General features: G+C 41.5%; 2 protein-coding genes across 16 annotated transcripts in view; one reads left to right on the top strand and one right to left on the bottom strand.

Moving 5' to 3' along the window:
* zmynd11 (zinc finger, MYND-type containing 11) overlaps positions 1 to 13,628 on the top strand; it is a 33,268-nt gene extending 19,640 nt beyond the window's left edge. For 5 of the 6 annotated variants that reach the window (XM_086270621.1, XM_086270616.1, XM_086270620.1 and 2 more), the window contains 12 exons: positions 899 to 1,060; positions 1,376 to 1,453; positions 2,192 to 2,284; positions 3,389 to 3,476; positions 4,631 to 4,686; positions 4,837 to 4,914; positions 5,141 to 5,259; positions 5,451 to 5,739; positions 7,427 to 7,501; positions 8,152 to 8,430; positions 8,522 to 8,707; positions 9,452 to 13,628. In XM_086270621.1, the coding sequence (XP_086126747.1) occupies positions 899 to 1,060; positions 1,376 to 1,453; positions 2,192 to 2,284; positions 3,389 to 3,476; positions 4,631 to 4,686; positions 4,837 to 4,914; positions 5,141 to 5,259; positions 5,451 to 5,739; positions 7,427 to 7,501; positions 8,152 to 8,430; positions 8,522 to 8,707; positions 9,452 to 9,574 (1,626 nt within the window). In that variant the 3' untranslated portion in view covers positions 9,575 to 13,628. The remainder of the gene's footprint in view (positions 1 to 898; positions 1,061 to 1,375; positions 1,454 to 2,191; positions 2,285 to 3,388; positions 3,477 to 4,630; positions 4,687 to 4,836; positions 4,915 to 5,140; positions 5,260 to 5,450; positions 5,740 to 7,426; positions 7,502 to 8,151; positions 8,431 to 8,521; positions 8,708 to 9,451) is intronic. The other variant, XM_086270618.1, reaches the window with a different exon arrangement.
* A 2,881-nt stretch (positions 13,629 to 16,509) lies between these two features.
* LOC147307855 (disco-interacting protein 2 homolog C) overlaps positions 16,510 to 22,566 on the bottom strand; it is a 202,086-nt gene continuing 196,029 nt past the window's right edge. For all 10 annotated transcript variants that reach the window (XM_086272273.1, XM_086272275.1, XM_086272276.1 and 7 more), the window contains 5 exons: positions 21,451 to 21,508; positions 21,287 to 21,361; positions 20,305 to 20,479; positions 19,817 to 19,940; positions 16,510 to 19,411 (listed from right to left, as the gene is read on the bottom strand). In XM_086272273.1, the coding sequence (XP_086128399.1) occupies positions 19,159 to 19,411; positions 19,817 to 19,940; positions 20,305 to 20,479; positions 21,287 to 21,361; positions 21,451 to 21,508 (685 nt within the window). In that variant the 3' untranslated portion in view covers positions 16,510 to 19,158. The remainder of the gene's footprint in view (positions 19,412 to 19,816; positions 19,941 to 20,304; positions 20,480 to 21,286; positions 21,362 to 21,450; positions 21,509 to 22,566) is intronic.

Below are 22,566 nucleotides of genomic sequence, written 5' to 3'. Positions count from 1 at the left end.
TGAAGGCTTGAAGGACTCTTTCTGAAAACCAGCTTAACATATTTTCTGAGAGGAAAGATATTTCCACCCAGATGATCTTACTGATTCACACTTTGAATCATTGACCTTTTACTCAGCTATCACAAGGACAGTGTTATTTGTCCAAATTAGCTTTTTTGGGCTAAATGACTTCACTGCTGATGCACAGAGTGTGTCTCCATAATCAGATTCAGGATGAAAAGGTTTTTTTTCCCAGGCTATGTGAGGAAGTTTGGTCAGTGTGCATTTATAGAGGATTCCTGTAGAATTTCAATGAAATGATGTATTTAAAAGTTTCTGCTGCAATGCACTCGGGAAGCGAGTGTTCCTAATATTACAATCATACCACCAGCTATTCAGTCACATGTGCTAGAATCTATTTGCATATATTTTCTAGACATATCTGAACATGAGCAGCAAAAAAGCAGTAGACTATGTTACCTGTAGGTTACCAGTCAGTTTTTGTTCTTAGGGTTTATATCTGACCTGACTCCCCTGTGTCCTCTAGCAATAAATTACAAAAAATTAAATATAAAATCGAAAGTGAGTCACATCGCAGACATCAAATCAGGAAAAAGGACGAGTAGGATCCATATAGAAATCTTGATTACGATGGCGCGCTAAACCAATAAAATTGAGGCTTTTGATGGTCCTTGTCAGTGCTGAGTAAACAGGTTGATGCTTCTCAGTGGGGCAAATCCTGACACTTTCAGGAATTAACTGGTCTCTCTGCTCTGTTGCTTGACATCCTAGTGAGCTAGCTTTAATCAAGGATGGAGGATAGGAAAAATAAAATAAAATCATTTCCTCCCCTGCTGTGGTTGGCGGGTTGGAGGGGGGGGGTCACCCAAACTTGTGCTTTGCTGTGTCTTCGCTGCAGGACTGGGAGACAGAGAGCCACGACTGGTACTGCTTCGAGTGTCACCTACCGGGTGACGTCCTAACATGTGACAACTGCTTCCGAGTCTATCATCTCAAGTGTCTGTCGGACGAGTGCAAGCCCAGAGATGGAGGATCTCCCTGGCAGTGCGTCGTCTGCAGGGTGGGTGCTCGAAGAGTGCAAGCACGTTCGTGAGAAAGTGAACAGATTCTGGGCTGTTTGATGATTAAGAATAAGGCTGGTCTTTACAAACAGATGATCCTACAGTCTTAGTCTTTTTTTTTCCACACATAGAGTCGTTTCTGTTTCTCTCCAACAGGATTTTATCTTTTAATATTTCAGGATATTGCCTTTCTAACAGCTGCCAGGGGCCATAATGACTTAATATTGAAATGTATTTCTATTACACTGTCAGAACACTTCCTGCAGTGATGTGATGTCTGTCTGGTTTTTTTCTTTCTTTCTGCACATCATCAGGGAAGTAAAAAGAAGAACTTAAACAAACAGGAGATGTGTAAATACCTGCGCTTCATTGTCCAGCGTATGAAGGAGAGGGTGAGAACAGCTTGTACTTTTACTCCTGGTTGTTTTTGTTGTTGTTGTCATCAAACCTAACTATGGAAATCCAGCTTACAAGATTTGCATGTTACAAATCCTTTTTCCTCCTGTTTCGTTACCGTAGTTACACATATACAGCTGTGGGTGCTCACGCTGAGGTTTTTCAATAATAAGACCAGCATATGTGCGAGAAATTCCTGTGAGCCAAAAAGTCATGCTTCAGGCTGCTCTGAATGCTTCGTTTCATCTCAGGCACGCGCGGCTCTGGCTGTGACATCAGAAGCCCCGCCCACCTAATGTTTAAACGGTCTACTCGTGAGAAGCAGCCGATTAGTAGAGTGCTGGCTTAAAAGGTGGACGGACGCGAACTTCAACTGAGGAGCTGCAGAAAAACTAATGATAAATATTGATTGTTTTCAAGTCCGAGAATAAAAATATGGAGCTGAATCAGTGTAATAGTAAAAAAAGGCCTCATTATACAACCCTTCCCCTCATCTTTTCTCCCATTACGTCTCCATGCCCACACTCAGTCCCTCCATCTCCTCTCTCCTTTATCTTCCCCCCCGTCTCCCTCTTAAAGGCATATTAAATCTCATCATTAACCCCGCATGCTGCCTCTATCGATGTAGACCTCCCAGGCTCCCCCTCCTTCATTACTCCGTCACCTTCCTCTAACACATCCCTGCTTTTCTACGTCAGACTGCGTTTTATCGTTACACCTCGTCTACGTTGCAGGCAGTGGACCTGAACAAAAAAGGCAAAGACACTAAACATCCCATGTACAGACGACTGATCCACACTGCACTGGACGTCTCCAACATCCAAGAGGTAACAGTGGAGCTCGGCATCATCACAGCTCCGCTTACATTTGTCTGATTAAGTATATTTGTGTTATTTTCACAGCCATTTTGACCTTCACTGTGCAGAGGTTGTGATTTCAAGGCTGTTTTCAGAATCATGTACTGGGTTCTCCTAACATCTGGGTTGTCAGGCTTGTTTCTGTGAGCTGGATTTGGACATCAGTTAGTTTAGAAGCTGATTTTTCTTTTCCACATTTTTTTTTTTTTTTTTTTTCAACAGACCTGGAGGTAATCTCTGTGAATTACATTGAAGCCCCTTTTTTAACTTGGTTTTAGTCTAAAAACTTTCCAGGGTCCAGAACTTTGAGTTCATCCACTCCTGAGTGGGTTCTGGCATCGTGGTATGAAACTGTGTAATTTCTCCGCTGAAAAGCGAACGCTCCAGTGAGCTCTCTGAGATGACTATTGATTAGCTAATCAGCTTGTGATGGGACTAACACCCTTGTCAAGCTATTCTCAGGCTGTGAGGTGGAACCAAGTATGTGCACTGGAATCTATTCTCAGTATTGTCTAATATATTGTTCTGCTCCGCTTTCAAAACTCTGCTACTTTAGCATGGCATCTCATCAGCGCTAGAAAGACTTTGGACTCACATAGGTACCAGCGTTTGATTGGGGAAGATCAAATTCCTCCCCACAGAAATTGACTCTGATCAAGTGGAGCAAACATGAAACCTTAAATGTTAAAAGGAACACTTGTTACATTGTATTATGTACAGTTCAGTGATGCAAACACATAACACAAGAAAAAGTTAGCAAGATGAGGAATGGCCCTATGCAAATAAATTTGACTTGAGTCTTAAGTACTGGGAATGGTTTGCAAATAACCATTTTGCAAGATTTGGTCAGACAGGCAGGGCTGTGCTGTGGTAAGGCGTGCATCACATCCAGCTCCTGCCAAAGGGGGGGGGGGGGGGGGGGGGGTGTGTGTGTGTGTGTGTGTGTGTGTGTGTGTGTGTGTGTGGTAACCTCTTTTGTATCACTCACCTAACACACACTCAGCATGTGAGTGGACTCTTTGTCCTCGTTCTCCTCCTGAATAAATTTCTTTTCAATATTTGTGACTCTTTCAGAATCTGTCTGAAGGAAAGTACAAGACTTTTGAAGAGTTCAAAGCAGACGCTCAGATGATTGTTCACAACACTGCCATACTGTACGGAGGTGGGTTCAATGTGTCGCCACATACTGGTTATGAAACACACCGACCTTAGATTGAGGAGTTTAAAGTAAACCCTGTTTCCTCTTAACAAAAAGCAAAAAAGTTCCCAAATGTTGACTGTTTTGTAAAAAGAGTGAATCTTACAAGAATTCAATTTTAATAAAACGAATATTAAATTTAGTGTTAGTCTGTTTTAAATGTTTTTATCAATAAATTGAATGCATGGAATCATTTTTGGACAATTTGACAATTTTTCAGTATATCCATCCATCCATGTTCTTCCACTTATCCATGTCAGAGTTGTAGGAATGCTGCAGCCTGTCCCAGCTGTGGTGGGATGAAAGTCAGGGTACACCTGGACATTTAAGTCCTTTTAATCTGCCTCGCTTCTGAAATGGTTTTCTGTGTGTTTGTTTGTTTGTTTGTTTTGCTGCCTTAAGATCTGTGGTTAATTCTAGCTTTAGACAATTTCGCCTTGTTTTAAAAAAACAAACTGAATTTTGTAGCTTTTATCAGAGGATGAATGTCAGCAAGTGTCAGACTGAGACTGTAAGTTGTTGGGGACATTTGATGTCCTCACACAGAGGACAGGATTTGCTGGTGGTGGTGCTGAAGTCATGTGACTGTGGCCTGGTTTGCTTATAGCTTAACATTAGAGAGTTTTACTTGTTATGTTTGGCTAATTAACACACCGGTAACACGTGTCGAGCTTTTACGGCTCAACAAAATTTTGTTATTTGATAATCTGAAAGCCCTGAATCTCAAATTTTAAACAAGGAAACAAATGCTTGTTTTTAAATACATTCAATGAAGCTTTAGAGAATCGTCTCCACGAGCTGAACTCATTAGGCTAAAAAACAAAAAAGAACCATAACAACAAGATGGCTTGCAGAACATTATTAAACCTCACAATTTCTCCTTGGATGTTCATTAAAATATTGTTTAACAGCAGCGCCTGCTGGGTTTGAATTCAGAGTGATCCCAAAAACCAGACTGAGTATCAAACCTGGAGTTAACACCAGAAACCATTAGGTTTACTATCACTACCCAAAGTGTTTCATGTCCTGATGTTTTAGTTGAGGTTTGGGATTTTTCTTGTATTAACCTTGATGTGACCAGACTGAGAGGTTTTGCTGTCTTATTTTGTATGTTGCAGTTCACAGCGACCAGGCCGAGATTGCACGGTTGCTCTTCAGTGACACGTGTCACGAGGTATCGTCTTTTTATCGTTTCCTCTTACACTCCAGTTTGGAGTTCATCGCGCAGCTCCTTTCATTAACTTTAATTAGTGACAAGTTGAGATGTGTTTTTTGGGACAATGAGCACTCCTTTCTCTTTCCTCCCACTCTCTCTGTCTTCCAGTTGAATGAGTTGTTGCTATGCAAGAACTGTTTCTACCTGTCGAACGCCCGGCCCGACAACTGGTTCTGTTATCCCTGTGTGAGTATAAACAAAGTGGCTTCAACAGGCTAAATTTCCACTTTATTCTTTTTAGCAGCAGAAAAATGATCTTTATTCGTGCAAATATTTGTGCTGACGGCAGCTGAGAAATGCAGCTTTACTGTGCGCTGAATGTCTGTTGCATTTACAGAACGATCTCTGTAAATGAGCTGATCACGTCTGTTGCATCTTGTTCCTGATAAGTTTTCTCTGTGTTGCGTGGCAGAGCCCCAGCCATGACTTGGTTTGGGCCAAGATGAAAGGTTTTGGCTACTGGCCAGCCAAAGTCCTGCAGAGAGAGGACAACCAGGTGGACGTACGCTTCTTTGGACATCAACACCAGAGGTTAGCACAACTATAACAAAGCACAGCATGACTCCTCTGATTGTTTTCAGACAGCGCCGCATGCCGTGACTGTTTTACACCAGATTCTTACTTTAAATTACTTTTAAAATCATTTCTCAACACTAAACTGAAGTTGAATAGAGCTTGAAACCTGTCAATCGTAATGGTTGTTCTTCTTTGTTGGCCTGCAGAGCGTGGATCCCCTCAGAGAACATCCAGGACATCAAGGTGAGCGTGCAGCAGCTGCAGGTGAAGCGCAGCAATGGTTGGAAAAAAGCGTGTGAAGAGCTGGAGGTGTACCAGAGCTTCCTGAAGGAAGGACGCTTCTGGAAAACGAAGATGGAGGACGGCAGCCCGCCACACCAACAGAGTCAGCGGCAGCAGCAGCAGGAGGAGGGCAGCGTGAGGACGGACAGGATGGAGCGGACGGACGAAGCAGAGTCCAGCATCTCCTCCACCAGCAATGAGCAGGTCCGCCATGTAAGTGGAGCCATCACGCTTTTAATCCCCTTTTCTACTTTGTGAATTACAGGATAAGATGTTGGAGGCCAAAGACGGCCAAGAGAATGTCTTCATGGGGTTTTGATTTCCGTTAGTCTTCCACGTCTGCATACTTCCTGCGCTTTCAAAAACCTCTGTTCGTTTTCTTCGGGGTTGTTGCGGCAGCAGAGAAAGAAGAGATGGCCTGACCTCCCTCTCTCCAGCTGTCTACTGAGCTTTTCCAGTGACATGCTGAGACATTCACCTCTCCAGTACACCCTGGATGGGCCCAGTATCAGTTGTACACCCGGAAACAATCTTTTTGTTGTGTCTTACTTTCAAAAATAGCTTTTTAATGCTGTCTCTGTTTCAAAGCCCTCCTTAAAACTTAATGAGGGGTTTTTTTTGTTTGTTTTTTTTTAAAGTACAAAAGCCAGTTTTGAAGCTGACACGAAGGCCTGGAAGGTTCTCAGTTTCCCTGGATGAAAAGAGCAGCATTAACATTTTTGACCGGATAGTCGAACCTCTGGGAATAAATGCTTTGTCCCTTTTTGTTTCCAGTTTTCATCATGTGAAAACTATGACAGTTGACCCGGTAATGTTCCAGTTTGTGTGAATGAAGTTGTTTGAGGTTTGGGTGTGCAGTGTAGTTTACAATGTTTCTGCAACAATGTAGTAGTTCAAAAGAACAAACTAAGTTCCTCACAGCTCTGCGTACTAGTATAGAGTCAGTAGTGACTTTATACTGTGTTGCTGTAAAATAAATGCACTGGCCCATATGAGGACATGCTTTCTTTAAAAATAACAAGTACATAACAGGAAAAAGCTTAGACCTGATTAGGATATAAACTAACTCGTCACAAAGGGCTAATAAGTTTCTACACAGTACCCAAAGATGCAAACATTCACAACTTGACCTTGAGTCGTGTTTACACTTCCTGTGAGGGTTTCTCTTCTATAGCACCTTTTATATTTAGAGCGACCACACGCCTCAAACTCGTCCTAAAACGCTTAAACACACCGAAGCGACAGGTAGTTTGATCGTAAACTTACCAAACCAAAAGCTGTTGCATTAAATAAAAAAAGTTTAGTTACGGAAACAAACACAATAAAACTTTAACACAACTTGGCACTAAAATAAACCCAACTCGGGTAGATTAGACTAAAATAAAACAAACAGTGCCCTCTGGTGGCTGAACTGCTACATTGTTGGCTGAGGGTTTTGTAATTTTCAGAGTTCCTTTGGATGCAAATCCTTAAATTATGAGGCTAATAAAACATAAATCATACTGACACAACTATTAAGGACACATGGAAACAAACTTGAATCAGATATTTTCTATGGAGCAGTAACTGTAATGCTTAAATCGGTTAATACATGAATTATACACTTAAAAAGCAGCTATAAAAATTTTATTGACTTCGTTTTGGTAGATTTTTGTTTTGTTTTATGAGAAATTCCTTATTAGATCCCGAGTTCCTTAAATTAGTCTAATTGTGAGTACTGATTTAGACATGATGATAATCTGTGAACTGTTTAAAACGGTCTTTACCAGCCTTTAAAGGTTATTTTTAAACTACTTTCTTTAATATCCTTTGTTTCCATCTTTTCTGTCATCATTTAAGAAAGCCTGCTGGGACGCCAGCGTACTCACTGATTATTGACCCTTTCTGTTTTTCCCCCCAGCTCAAAGGCAGCCAGGAGCCCAAGGCGAAGAAAAGCCGTCGGAGTCACACGGTTGAGCCCAAAGAAGAAGTCAGTGTAAGCAGCTGTTATATATTTTGTGTTCTTTGGCTGCAAACTGATTTATAACCTGATGCTATATGCTAAGTACATGGCATGAGCATGAGGGTGGAAATATTCTGATTTGGGGTTATGTAGAGGGGACACATGACATCTCACTAAATCCCAGCAAGCTGTGGGTGCAAATGTTGTGCAGGAAAGTGAAGTAAAAGAAATGAGTGGGTTCTTCAGGGCAGTGATCAAAAGCAGACTTTGAAATCCAGCATGAACCACTTCAGCATCGCTTGAAGCGATCCGCAGCAACGAGTGGGTGGAAATTTCTAAATCAAGAATGCAAAAGCTCCTCGGTGGTCGGAACAAACATTTGCAGACAGACAGGGTTTGTGCTCAAATTGCTTGAAGTTATTTTTGAGGAATACATTTTTTTTAAATGCATTAATTTTTTTTCTCAAAGAGAAATCCAGGTTGATACTGATACTTCAGATTTTGTCTGTCCTGGATTGGAGCTGCAAGCTCTCAGCTCTCATGTTTTCTGGTTAGAGTGGCTTATAGCTGAGCAGGAACTACTGTAACCAGCTGCAGGCCAAGATGGAGGAATCTGTGTGACAGCTGGCACAGAAGCATCCTGCTGTCACTTCTTCTAAGAGACATCACATCCTTTCCCTTAGGACCCGGAGCCGGAGATGGAGGCCGTCAGCTCCAGCCAGGAGATCCCGGTGTCGTCGGCACCGCAGCAGCCAGAAAAGCTGTCGGTGTCCACGCAGACCAAGAAGGCCAACGGGGGGTCGCCGCGCACGCTGCATCGCGGCACGCAGACCAACAGCGATGGTGCCTGTCAGAACATGTGCCACGAGAAGTACACCAAGGTCTTCAACGACGTGAAGGAGATGATGAAGGCCGACAACAAGAGGGAGACTGAGAGGGTCGTCAGAGAAGCTCTGGAGAAGGTGCGTTTGTATGAAACGACTCGGGTTTGTCTTCTAATGATGGAGAGCACTTTGGACCAGTTCCAAACCTAAGTGTGCGTGTTCTCTACAGCTCCGTGCAGAGATGGAGGAGGAGAAACGCCAGGCGGTGAGTAAGGCGGTGGCTGGAGCTCAGGCGGAGATGGAGAGGAAATGTAAGCAGGTGAAGGAGAAGTGCAAAGAGGAGCTGGTGGAGGAGGTGAAGAAGCTGGTGGCTCAACACAAACAGCTCATCTCCCAGACCAAGAAGAAGCAGTGGGTGAGTTCAGTTAACCGAGAGCTTAAAGTGTGCCTGAATATAAAGAAGATTTCTTCTTTTATTAGTTATAAAAACGCACAAACACAATCTTCCAATTTTTTTTTTTTTTTGTCCAAGATGATTTTCACAACCCAAAGAAATCCCAGTGTCAGTGATTTAAAACGCAGATTTAAGGTCATCACAAGAAAAAACCTGGAACCAGTGTATTATATATGTTTTATTATTATTATTATTATTATTATTATTATTATTATTCTTCTTATTATTATTATTATTATTATTATTATTATTATTATTATTATTATTATTATTATTATAGCTCCTTTTCCATTAGTACCTACTCGGAGCCGCTCAGTTCGCCGCTGTCTGAGCAGGTACTGAAATGTGACGGCGTCAGCCTGCATGCCACCGATTGGCTGGTCAGCAGCGTCACTCAAGCAGACATGCGAGCGTCTGGTTCTCTAAACCGCCATTTTTGAAAACCAGCTACGAGGGAAAAGGCTACAAAAAATGACGCCATGTTCGCAGAATCTGACGAAAATTCAGACAGAGCAGCGGGTATATTCTCACCTTGACGTCCACCTTTGCGTTCGAGCCACATATCAAGTCGTGTTGCTATGACAACGACCACATTAGGAGGTACTAAATTGTAACGGAAGAACAGAGTAGGCACTAATAGAAAAAAGCAGCTGAGGTCTTGTTTACCTGTTTTTGTTTACCTTTGGCTGTTTCCTGTGCCTGCAGTGTTATAACTGCGAGGAGGAGGCCATGTACCACTGCTGCTGGAACACCTCGTACTGCTCCATCAAATGTCAGCAGGAGCACTGGCATGCCGACCACAAACGAACCTGCCGCAGGAAGAGATGAATGAACAAGCCCCGCCCCTACCCGACCTTACACAGCACGCCATTGGCTCTGTCCTCGCCTCCTCCTGTCAGTCAGTGTCTACAACAAACACAAACACTCTTCTCCCTCCTGCTTCTCGACTTGCCTTCCTGAAAACTTTGTGGACCCGATGGTTTTTTGTGCGTGCGGAGCGGTTTTGTTTCTATTATTTAATGTACCCATTGTATTGATTTTACTTTCTACGCTTTTATTTTTTCTGAACAGTGAACAGTTTGTTCAACAGCATGACTCGAACGAGTTATGACCTTGTTTTTTCCCTCTTCTTTTTTTTTTCTTTTCTTTTTTTTACTGAAGTGCTAATTTTGTGTTGGAGAATGTGTTATTTAAGTGTGTAGGAACAGGTGAGCATTAACTGAATACATTTTATTACCTGACTTTTTAAAAGAAACCTTTTTCTTACTGTAAATGCAGCAAAGCGCACGCCGTCGATCCTACAGAACATTAAAAAAAAAAAAAGGTACCTTAAGCACCATCGCAGCATCAGACTGACTCCGCTTTCATACAGAAAACCGGTTTTAAAAAGGAAAAAAACAACAAAAAAACATTAAATTGTGGATTAAAAGGCTTGCTGACTTTAATGCAATTTATTCTTTTCACGAATCGATTGCGGTGGATAGCACCTTTTACCATTTTTATCGAAAATTTTATTGTCCTAAAGTCACTTATTGGGAACAGGGTCAAAAAGTCGGCTTTAAAAGATGCCGACCAAAAAAAAAAAATCTTCCATGAGAGATTTTTATTGTAATTATGCACATTTTTGGTTTCTTTTTTTGGGGGGACTAGACTGTGTTTTTTTTATTTTTTATGAGTTGGATGGAACCAGGAAGTTTTGAGTTTGTACTGAAGCCGAGGGGATGTACAGCAATCTTTCCTGAGCTGGATCTTAGAGAGGTTACATGATTTGACAGTTTTGTTGTTGGGTGGTTTGTTGTTGGTTCTTTTTAGTTTTTTTGTTTGCACATTTCATTTTCTTAACAACCCAAATGCTTGTAATATTGCCAAAAAAAAGTCGCACCTTTTGATGAACCTACCTGAGAACATCTGGCGGCGACTCCTCTCCTCTCTTCGCCCTCCTGCAGTGTATTTAAAAAGGAAAAAAAAAAAGATGTATATTTTCCGGAGCGTCATCAGTGTCATTTTTCTAGTGACGTACACTCGAGATTCCTTATCATCTTTTTTCCCCCCTTTAATCTGAAGTGACTAGCTATGAGACTCTTTCACTGCGTATGCTGTAGTTGGTGGTCGGTGCCCGTTTCTTCTTCTCATCCTCTCACCCAGTGAGGCCACATGCATGTAGATAGTTTCATAGTTTTTTTTCATTCATTAAGGGAAAACAAGCAGGAAAAAACGACCAGACGTCTGGTCTCCATAAAGAAGTGATAATGGATGGACCAATATAAAAAATATGCAAATATGAATGATCAAACTTTTTCTTTTCCTCCCCCTGTGCTCAGTGTTGAGTGTTGATGTCTAATTACGGTGCTTAGAATCACTTTTATTTGAATTCTTTTGATGGGGCAATAAAATTGCCAGTTTTTAATGGATTTTTTTTTTTGTTTGTTTGTTTTTTGTTTGACTGTTTCTTCAGTTATGAAAGATGAGAGAAACTTGCTTTACCCCAAGTTGCCTTTTTCCTTTAACATATGAAAAATAAGACGCTGTGAATTCTCACATGGTGGGCAGCCCTGTAGTTTCAGTGCTGTTGGCTGTGAACGAAGCCTCCATCCTTGTATGCACTACGTGCTGTGTTTTAGCAGTCGAATGTTTGAAGAGATCAGCTTTCTCCAACAGCAACATGCAATATTTGTCCCAATGATCACCAGCTAATCAGGCTGTTACACTTTATTCTTTTGATTTTTTTCAAATAACAATAGAACATTTCTGTAACATTTGTTTGTCTGTTTTTTTTTTTTTTGTTTTGTTTTTTTTTTTAAAGACAAAAAATAATTGTGGGGGTTTCCAGCTGTGAGTCACGAAAAGCTACACTAGTAGAAAATATAGAGCTGAATTGCGTTTAACAAGTCCGGTAATGTGCAGTGAACACACAGACTCTGTTAAATGGGTTTTACTTAATCGGGCCCATTTTTTTTTTTTTCAAAGAAGAAGATTTCTGATGTAACAAAGTGGTTAAAACTTGTTACTGTGCTGGATGTTTGTCTTCTTTATGAAACATCTGAGCGGTGCAAAAACACTGTCATAGAATCCTTATTTAATGTAGTAATTGTGACAAAATGCAACAACACAAACTAAAACGGAGCTTAAAATAATCTCTTCACTATAAAGTGCCTGTTTTGTTTGACCAGTTCACACAAATACTAAATAAACTACATACTTCTTACTTCTGTTACTTAAAAAATTACAAAAACACTTTAACAAAAAGGTAAATTTATTCACCAACCCTCAAAAACCGATTTGGTAATCAACATTTACTTTATTTGATCTGCACACTTCACTGCATGCTACCATGTAGGGCGACATTTTTATGAGCTCTTACTTTTACCTTGAACAGCTTTTATTGTGAAATTGGAGGAAATGCATTTCATTAACAGGAAGTTTGATGGGTAGGCTGGTGTAGCTTTTATGTTTCTAAACACAGCTAAAGACATTAATAAAATCAAGATCTCGAATGTCTGCAGCAACAATCTCAAACATAACTTTTAATGATTTAAAAAAAAATTATTTATTTTTTTATTCGATGATCTTTTTGACTTTTTTGTGGGGAAACTGCATTCGGGTTTTGTTTTTGTTTTTTAACCATCAGATTAGTCCTGTTTACTAATCAGGAGACACAATTAAGACTTGTGTGAATTAATCACACGTCACCAGAGACGACTAAGATTTGTTGTCCCTGTGCAGTAGTTGCTCTGAAAGTGTGTAACACACAGACACAGCCTCACTAATGAGATTCATTCATTGTTGATTTTACCGTTTACTGAATTTGTTGATAATGAACCTAACCCGTGATTTTTGGGCTGCCCACTATTAGAGAATTTACGGTAACGGTTGTTCCTCTGAAACGTCCCTCAGACATGAAAACTCATTAAATCCTTTATGATGTGATGTGTGCGTTACTCCTGTCATGTTCTCATAGCTCACAGTTCTCATCTTCAGTGCACTACGTGTAAATAAAACATCCTTCTGTCCCCTCCGTCATCTTATTTGTACATTGTAAATGATTTTTCCCCCTGCGGATGACTGTTAGTTGTAGTTTTTTACAATCATATCAGGTGTGTGTGTGTGTGTGTGTGTGTGTGTGTGTGTGTGTGTGTGAGAGAGAGAGAGAGAGAGATTTAGTTATTGTTCTTTTAAGCTTCTTCAGTGTGTCTCAACATTTCAGCATCTCTTTTTAAAGCCGACCTTTTCCAAACCGGAGGCGGGGTTTGTTACACGTGACCTGCGAGGCTGCAGCTTTGATTTTTTTTTTTTTCTTATTGTTTTTATATTTGTCCATCCAGCCATGAAGCTTTCGACGTGATTTTTTTAATGTTAAACCTTTCTTTTTCTGGCCACGTGTAAAGCTTTGATGCCATTCCAGTTTGCATTTCTGCTTTTTGAACTGCATGAGTAAAGGTGTACCTCCAGCTCCTCGTTCGGTTTCTTCCCCTCACGTAAACAAAAGAAAAGGCGTGATTGCACTCCTTCAGAGTAACGCAATATGACAATGATTTATATCCCCCCTCTCTCGATGCTGTTTTCAGCTTGAATAAGAGTGAATCGATCAAATTGTCCAATCATATTTGCCTTTTCACTGTTCTTATTTCGGGATATTTTGGTACATACTGTGTACTACATGGATCCTCTTTGTACTTTAAGTACTTTTAGCAGGAATAAAATCAGTGTAAAGGTTTCTTTGTTCTCACTTCCTGTTGTTCTGTCCATATGTAAACTTTTACTCGTGGCTTAACATTTTCTATGCTCTTTTGTTTTCTCCCTTTTTCTTTGACACTTTAGCTAGCAATATGTATATAAATATATTCTATGTGCTAACATGGAGGAAATAAATGTATCAACAAGTTCTCCAGAGTCTGTTTTGGTTTCTTTTGAGGATATGATGCATTTCATAATGCAGGTTGTATCTAAGAAATGCATTTTTACTTTAGTTTAATATTGTTTACTTGTTTACCAGTAAGTTACTCTGTATGATGCTGATTAACTGTAAATGGTTCCTATTTAAAAATGACTGTTTCTTTAAACTCAGATTTCCAAATGTGGCTGAAGGAAAAACCAACATCAAGACATTAAAGGTAAGAATGATATAAGTGATATAATTCCCACGTCAGTAATATTTAGGTGATCAGTATTAAGAGTTTAGATAGCAGCAGTGCACAGAACGGCAAATGTGCAGCACTTTGCAAACCCCTTGGCCCACCGCTCATTTTAGATTTTGCTTTTGGTTTGGTTGCAGTGGTTTATTGAAATGAAAATGCACTGTATAAGCTAAAAGAGTTTTGTACGATTCTAACGAACTTGGAAGTCTTTGTTTGAACACGTATTTTGTATGACCACCTTTATTCTTCATCATTACCTTTGCTTTGCTATCCAGACATGATTTTACTGCACTGGAAAAGTGTTTGGGATCACTGTCATCGTGAAAATAACCCGATGGTCGTGCTTGGTGGACAAAAGTCTGACTATAAAATTTGTGTTCTTATTGACGAGATCTCGAGCAGCAAAAATTCACAACAGAGTCTCCTGTTTTACAGATACTGTTGTACCTTTTGTCCTGACGGTGATTCGAACCAAACTTTCACGTTTGGATTCATTGTTCCATCGTGATGTAGTGTAACTAATAAGCATTCACACATTCACACTCCGATGAACGCATCGGAGGGCAATTTGGGGTTAGTCTCTTGCCCTAGGATATTTGGCATGCAGAGTGGTGGTTCGATTCCTGGCTCCTCCAACCTTCCAATCAGTAGCTGATCTGCTCAGTGTTGCCAACTTAGAGACTTTGTCGCTATATTTAGCAAGTTTTCAGAGCCCCTTAGCGACTTTTTTTTCTAAAAAGCGACTAGCAACAAATCTGGCTACTTTTTCTGGTGTTACTAGAGACTTATGACGACTTTTTGACGTGAAAGCGCGTATCGCTTTCACTCTCAACAAGCAGCGGTGCTGCCGTGGGCACCTCACCCGTGCCAAAGCGCTCACGGGCGGAGGATAGTCCTCCCCCAGCTGCTATCAGGGCAGGAGATGTTCACCCATGCTTCCAGACTGCAAATGAATCGCTTATGAGCAAAGCCGCTGCTCCGCACTGACTGTAACGCAGTCAGTTCTTCTTTTACTGTTATGCTGTTTTGTGGATCACAAGGTTTAAAACTACTTATAAACACACAAAGTAACTCCACCAGAGTGCCAATCTCGGGTCACTTTTGCCAGTCCAGGCCCGGATAAAGGAACAGGGTTGGAATTGTGACATTAAAAAAATAATAATTGCTAAAAGAAATTTAATTTGTAGTTCTAAATAAATTTTAAATTCGTTTAAGACGTTTTTTACTCACTCTCTCTTCCACGATGTTATTTCTCTCTCCAACAACATAGGTTACAATTACATTAGCATGACCAATTATGCAAATTAGGCGATGACGTCATTTAGTGACTTCTAGCGACTTTTAAGACAGCCAATAGCGATTTTCCTTACTGAGGAGTTAGCAACACTGGATCTGCTCCACTACCTGAGCCACAGCCACCCCAACCGCTATCCGATTGTTAAGTGATGACGTGACGAATCCTACTTCCGGGTCCAAAGTAGTCTGCGTTTAATATGGCTTTTGTGTTGTTAACATGTTTAATGTTATGTATTTTCTTCTATTTAATCTCAAAAAGCTCCTAAAACAGTCAGTGATCACTGTTGACCTCCCTCGGCTTTTATTACCACTAATCATTTATTTAAGCTCAGTTTTTAAAACCTTAGGATGTAACTACAGCCCAGCCCATGCAGCAGTACATGAATGACTAACCTCGTATTGTGGATGGATTATCTCAGTTGTTCTCCTGGCTGAAGTTTGGTCCTTTTACAGCATCCTGCCATGTGATTACATTTGTTCCTGACCACCGAGAACACTCACGTTAACTTTTATCGAGTGGAAAAAAAGTTAGCTTGTTTATATTATGCTAACATAGCTATGTCGCTAGCGGTCACGTAGCACATCATTATATACCAGCTAGCCCAACTTCAGTAACCCTACAAACGTCACTGCTGTTTAGCTTTCTGTCTTCATTTATGTTGGAAGTGATAGCAGAGCTGTACGTTTTAATTTGTTTCCAAAACCCCGCAGTCAGGACATGCTATATTGTATTTAGATAGAAGCTAGCGAGCTAACTCCCTGCTAAACTCCGTTAAATGTCATAAATTCCGTTTTCATGGATGCCTGGATGTTAAACTCAATTGTTACACCTGGTAGAGCAGAACACTGATCATTTTATTAAAGATGAAAGACTTTAGACAGTTTTTCAACTCTCAGTAATGCCATAGTGATCGTTTGATATATGGACCTGCAGCGGAGTTTAGACCCAGACATGGCTAGTGACGTCAGACTGAACAATCGGATGGTTGGCGTTTTTCATGGATAGAGGAGGGAACAGTGTTTTAGCAACAAGCTGCTAGTAAAACTGCCCAAAAGACAAAGGCTCTTTGCAAAGTTGTGTTGCCGGGAGAACTGTAGCTCAAGGCCACTTTAAAGAATTAAACATGTTTGTCTCCAAAATACAGAGCGACCTGCGCGACTTTTGCACAATACTATAGTTTCATGTTGTATAGCTTCTCAGATGTAATTAAGAATGTGGAATATTCATGAAAGTTTTCAATCAGCAACATTTTAAAACTCAGGAATCACCGTGTGTGATGCATACAGCAACAATGTTGCAGAACAGTAAATAAGACAAACATCGAATTCTTGTCAAAATTGTTGAAATGTTTATTTAACTGAAAGATTTTATGTCAACTCAAATAAGACATTTTTAAACCTTAAAAAAAGGGACATACATTTTGCCGATAAAAGAAAGAAAAACAAACTCTGAAGAAAGTGCTTTTTTTACTTTAAAAAAATCCTGGCATTGAAACTAGAACATTCTCCGCCAAAGACGATGAAGAAGGCCCTCCTGCTCCGACCTCCCCGCAGCTCTAACGAGTTAAAGGGTCTCTGGCAAAAACACCTTTCTTCCTGTTGTGACATCACTGTATGAGTCCTGATTGATCAGTCCGTGTAAAAATATGAAGGACTTCCCACTTTGGGGTGATTCGCCTTTTCCGAGCCGGGGGTGATAAAACGAGTCCAACGAGCGCTGCTGACGGTCTGTCTGAAGGAACGTTTCGGTCCAGCTGTGAGAGTTTGAAAAGCGACAGATGTTCCTACTTCTTAACATTTTAAAGATCAGTAAACCTGTTTGTTCCCAGAGAAACGTGACGCGTGAAGAGTTCTGACCCAAAGGCGCCAACCACACCAAAAACAAGCCTGTTGTAATTTCCTCTAGTCGCCACTAGATGGCAACGAATCTCCTGACTCAGATGATGCATTTTCAAAAGACGTTTGTTATAAATTATTGGACTGCATTAGTCACGAGATCTGTAGTTCCAAACTGAAGGGGGCTAAAATGTAAACACAGCAACATGCTGATACTAGTGCCAAATATCGATATTTTTAGTGAAATACTTTGAATCAGTCTTCATTCTCCTGCTGATGCTTATAAACGAGGGGGACGTGATGCCACACACTTTATTGTTACTGTTAACAGCAACGTAATGTGCCACTATCATATCATAATTTACTTTTCAATCCCCGCCTCTTAATCCCTGCTATCAAACCACTTTCCCACTCTCATGGTCTGTCTGAAGGAAATCATGTCTTTGTAATTCTTGAGAGCGATACTGATATTTGAGGATTTAACAAACAGATTTCACTATTCTCCAGCCTGGATCACCTGACTCATCCATATGTATGGAGGGCATTTCTCCCAGCTCTTCTTTAATTTTCATGGATCAGTATATCTAAAACACTCCTACTGATAAATTGGCAAACGTGATAAATTTGTCAGGATCTAAAATTTACAACTTTACTTTGACTGAGAGACCGTACGAGACATTTAGGCTTTTAAAATGATTAAAAAGTCAACAAAACAAAGTTGTAGATGAATTTTCCATTATTTACTATTAATCTAAAATGCTCACATTAGCTACAGATATCCTGGTTACTGCGATGAACTTCACTGTAACAGCCCTGACACTCAATGCTCTCCATCCCCTTGTAGGCAAATAATTATCCCCGTGACTGAGCTGGAAAAGTTGCCCCAATAATAGATGGAAATCTAAAATAAAGGCAAATTCAAACAGAGCAACATTCAATAGCACCTAAACTTCTGATTCTTTACATTTCTGGCAAAGTTTTACTTTCATCCTCTGTTATTAGAAAAAGAGCCGACTATAAAAAATAACTTTTGGGAACTTTTAGGGATTTGTTTTAATATTTAAGAGCATAAAAACAACGTTTCTGTTTATTCCCAGGACAGGATCAGAACTCTTCACACGAAAGCTGGAATAAAACTCGGAGCATCGCTTTTATAATTTCCATTTGACCGACACATTTCAGACCAACGTGCAGACGCACGGCCCCTCATCCTTCTGCTTTTGTCTGGGATTAGTCCTTACGCTCATCTTCAATATAATCTATAATCATATATTTCTATTTTCAATAATAGGCTTGATGTGAGTTTGTTTCACTCAAGATAATACAATGCTTTTTTCTTTTTCGTAATATTAGCAAATATTCAAGAGCAAAACATTCTCGAATGTCTCATCATATACTTCTAACAGAGAAACAAAATAAATTAAATCAGTTTCTGTTTGTACATACTTACATGATATGAATTTGTGTTTAGCTTCGGTCGAAGCCGTTAGTTTGTACGGAAAAATAAACTGAGTTGAAGGCTGCAGCTGTTAGTATATGAAAATTAGCACGCCGACTTTAGCTGAGATGGGGCTTCAGAAAATAACGATTCCAAACAAAACAAGAAAAATACGAAAGAAACGTACCTCATCGTAAAACCGGGGGGCGGCTGCGACGCGCTCCCCTCAGACCCCGCCCTCGTATCAAAACATATGTCACACTTTGTAATGGTCGATATCGTTTAGGGTTTTTTTCTCTTTGTGTGTAAATATCCTTTTCAAAAAAATAGCCTAAGGAAAGCAAATAACATGAAAATAGAGAGTGAGCCACACGCACTTTAAAAGCCGGGATCTTTCCTAACGATTGTCCTCTACTGCTGCGAGTTTTCCACTTTTCGGTAAACAGTCGGCACGACCCGGGGACCGCACTTCCTCTCAGACTGAGCATGACCTGAATGCAATCTAGATGCCAGCGCTGGATTCTGGGAGCTAGTTTGCAGCGGTTACGCAGCCTGGGAGTAAGCACCAAAATTCAGGGCAAAAAGGTCGACCACCTCCTCCCCCTCGTGCCGGAAACTCTGCCTCGGCTCCGCTTTTCCTTCCTTCGGTCTCTGGAGCAGAATTGTCTTTGCATCTTCCTCAATAATTCTTCAGCCACCAGGGGGCGCTACATGTTGTAGGCCACATAGATTGGGTCCAGCTGGTCGGCCAGGAAGCCGTCCCGCAGGTGCATCCTCTGCTTCTCCCCTCTGGAGTTGATGGGGATGACGCCGATGTCCACCACCACCACCACGCCCACAATCAGGTAGTGCTCCTCCAGCACCACGTTGGTGACGAGGGGGACCAAGTCCAGGGCCTCCTGCTCCGAACCGTCCAGCTCCACCACCACCACCAGCAGGTTGGTCCACGTGAACACCGCGCTGCGGACACACATGACGAAAACTTGAATTCTTGTCACCCCAGAAGGGGCGGAGTGTGTAATCGACGTGTTGGCAGCTCTCATCCACAGTTTTTAAGATATCACGTTCAAATTTGGTGTGACAGCAGATTCTAATAAAAGCTCGATCGAGGCAAAACAAATGTGAAAACCTGGAATAACTTTATTCTTCAAACTTCAAGACAATGTGCTAGGCCTCGGGGGACATGAGTACCTAGGCTGGCAAAGCATTTGACCTTGATTGTTAGCGTCCAAGGTTAAAGTTGGTGAAAAAATGTCAAGAAACCACATCGAGTAACATATCGTATGTAAAGGCGTGGCGAGAGCTGAACACACTTTTTTATTTTTTCATAAAGACACTGTAATGTCATAATTGGCTGATGCTCACCACTCTGTGATGCTCTTGTGCGTCCTGATGACGGAGGTCTCGATGTCGATGGGGTGGTAACGCATCCCTCTGAGTTCCATGGCTTCCTCCAAAGCACCGACCACGTACAGGGCATCGTGGCGCTCTGTGGACACGAACAGATTTCCTTTCAAGCCACCATGCTGCGCTTTTAGATTAATGTACGAGTTATCAAAGCTTTTAACGTGAACGGTCTTCCTGCACAGATTAAAGTCACGAAGTAAACTCAGCGTTTTCTGCAGATGTCTGAATATCTGACTGTTATGAGCTGGAAATAAACATTTGAGTGTTTTAAATATCAGACTTGATCTCAGCAGAGAGAAAGAGCCAATCAGGAGGAGCCGGCAGCACTTAAAATCAGCGCTGAAGCCGTTTAATCGTTTATTCCTTGTTGTTGTGCGAGATCATTAAAGGTCAGCCGCAGCCCCATTAACCACGTCGACCGTGTTCGACGAACGGCCCGCCCTGACCTCCGCTGGCGTCGGTGAGCTCCGTCCTGCGCAGGAAGCCCAGGTATCCGGTCCGAGCCCAGACGGTCTGCGTGTCTCCAAAGCTGAGCCTGGAGTTGAAATGGTCGGACTGCAGCGCCTCGTCCCCGTAGACGGTGAAGTAACCGCTGGCGTTGTGGCCACTGTGCACCCAGATCTGCAAACGCACAAATAATACAGCAGAAAATAATCGTCAAGGGATTATTTCCTCTATAAACGTCAAACAGATGTGGACAAACATCCATGTTTTCACTTCATGTCCCAGATTCTTGTCATTTCCACTTGCAGAGCTTCCAGGAGAAAACAAAGATAAGGCCCGGGGGCCAGAATCAGCCCTGCAAGGACTCCAATCTGGCCCAATGGAAAATGCACAGGAGGGGGTACATTTTGAGCTTTTAACTGTTTGGGGTTTTTTTTCACATGTACAGCTTTTTACTGATAAAGACACCCCCCCCCCCCCATGGCCATTCATGCTAAACCAAAGAAATGAAGTAATAGATAAACTGTTAAATGACAGAAATATTCCTGTTTTCCACAATCTACCAAAGGAAACCTTTTAAAAAAACATTTTAGTGAATTAGACAAAGAATATCAGGCGCACCTTTTCTACTGAAATTGGTAAATATTAGGTTTAATTGATCAAATTCAATGAGTTTAAAAAAAAAAAAGTAAATATTTCAGGTTAATGATCACTTACTCTGCTGACCTCAGCAGGTGCATAAAGGCTATCTGGGTCCTGCTTCATGCACTTATATCTTTTTATGGATGCAGATATGAAAGTTGAGTCTCTGTTCAATTAAACAGATAATTCAAAATAACCCCCAGAATGGAAAAACTTCGAGGACTTTGATGCTCAAACACGATTGGTCAAAGGAGCTTGGACCAAAGTCCGAAAACCAGAAGCCTTTTTATTTTCACGTACAAATATCTGTTTATAGAGAAGACCATTAAAGCTCAGACAAACCTCTCCCAGATGTGACTCTCCCATTGGTCCCTTGGTCTCTGGGTTGGCGATGATGATTCTGACCCCCGGCAGGATCTGCTCAAAGAGAGAGACGCAGATCGAGCAAAGACCAAAAACAGCTTCTTTGAAAAAGTTAATAAACGTTAAATTTAGATAAAACTGACCTTCCCAGACTCCATCAGTGGCAGGCTGTGTGGCGATCCCCGCTCTACGAGTCTGACCCTGCAGAGCAGACAAACGGGGACGTTTCTGTTAGTCGGCTGTGTATTATCTCTAATCAACATCCCATAATCAGGATTCTGGACAGGATCTTAACTCTGACTGTTGACCGCTAACGGCTAATGTTGATGTGATGTAAAAAAACAAAAACAGAATTGTGGGAAAAAGCTGAAACAGTAAAACTAAAAATAAACCAGGACGAGTGGTTTGTCAGACTGCAAACACGGAGAGCCTGTGGTAGACTCGGGCCAGCTTAAATCAGCAGTGATTACATGTAATCATGCACACTGACAGTTATATTTATACACAGCGGGATTGCACGGCCCTGCTGCTTCGTGTGCTGCGACTTTTCTGTGTGGAAATCAGCAGACACAGGCTGAGCACCGTAATGACGGGCTGCATCAGGGAGCAGGAAACTGCGTCTGGGGAGCTTCAGGGATGAGTAACAAGCTCCTGACGAGTTCAAATTAATGCATTTTTCAGTTTGTGCCGGTTTCTTGCTGGTCGTTTCGCCGTTGTTCCTTTAATCCCGCAGGCCCTTCTCGTCAGAGATGTTTGAATAAGTCAGTCTCGCTTGTTATCTCGGATGTGTTTGTCCATCTCCACCAGCTGGAAAACTGACGGCGTTTCTCCTCTGAAATCTGACACTGATGTTGAGCCCTGGCTGGTTCATTAAGAGTCAGAGCTGTCTCACTGACAAGCAGCAGTCTGGCAAAACAAATGGCGGAGTTACCCAGCAGGAAATGTGACTCAGACTGGGTTTGATGGGTTTTAAAGTTCACCCCTCTCACACTGTGGAGAGGCTGTGAGGGTGACAGTGTGCATGTCATATTGTCTCAGAGAAACTTCCAGCTTCTCATTATATTCAGACTTTTTTACCGTCAGCCTGCAGCGATGCTTCTGAGCTGCAGAGAATAAGCCTCGCATTACAATAACAATCTTTGCTGAGCACTTTATTTATTCTGAGAGCGCTCGCCGAGTCGTGTTCTCTCATTCACAAACTTCACGAGCGAAGCCGTCCGGCAGAGCGCTGCGGCGCCGCTGAAATCCCGCAGGACACC

The sequence above is a fragment of the Aulonocara sp. 'chitande type north' Nkhata Bay genome, linkage group LG18 (assembly GCF_057382095.1).
Source record: "Aulonocara sp. 'chitande type north' Nkhata Bay isolate Kocher_YH1m ecotype deep benthic linkage group LG18, A_spYH_male_GT1.1, whole genome shotgun sequence".
NCBI lineage: Eukaryota > Metazoa > Chordata > Actinopteri > Cichliformes > Cichlidae > Aulonocara > Aulonocara sp. 'chitande type north' Nkhata Bay.
This window is presented reverse-complemented; position numbering and strand designations above follow the sequence as displayed.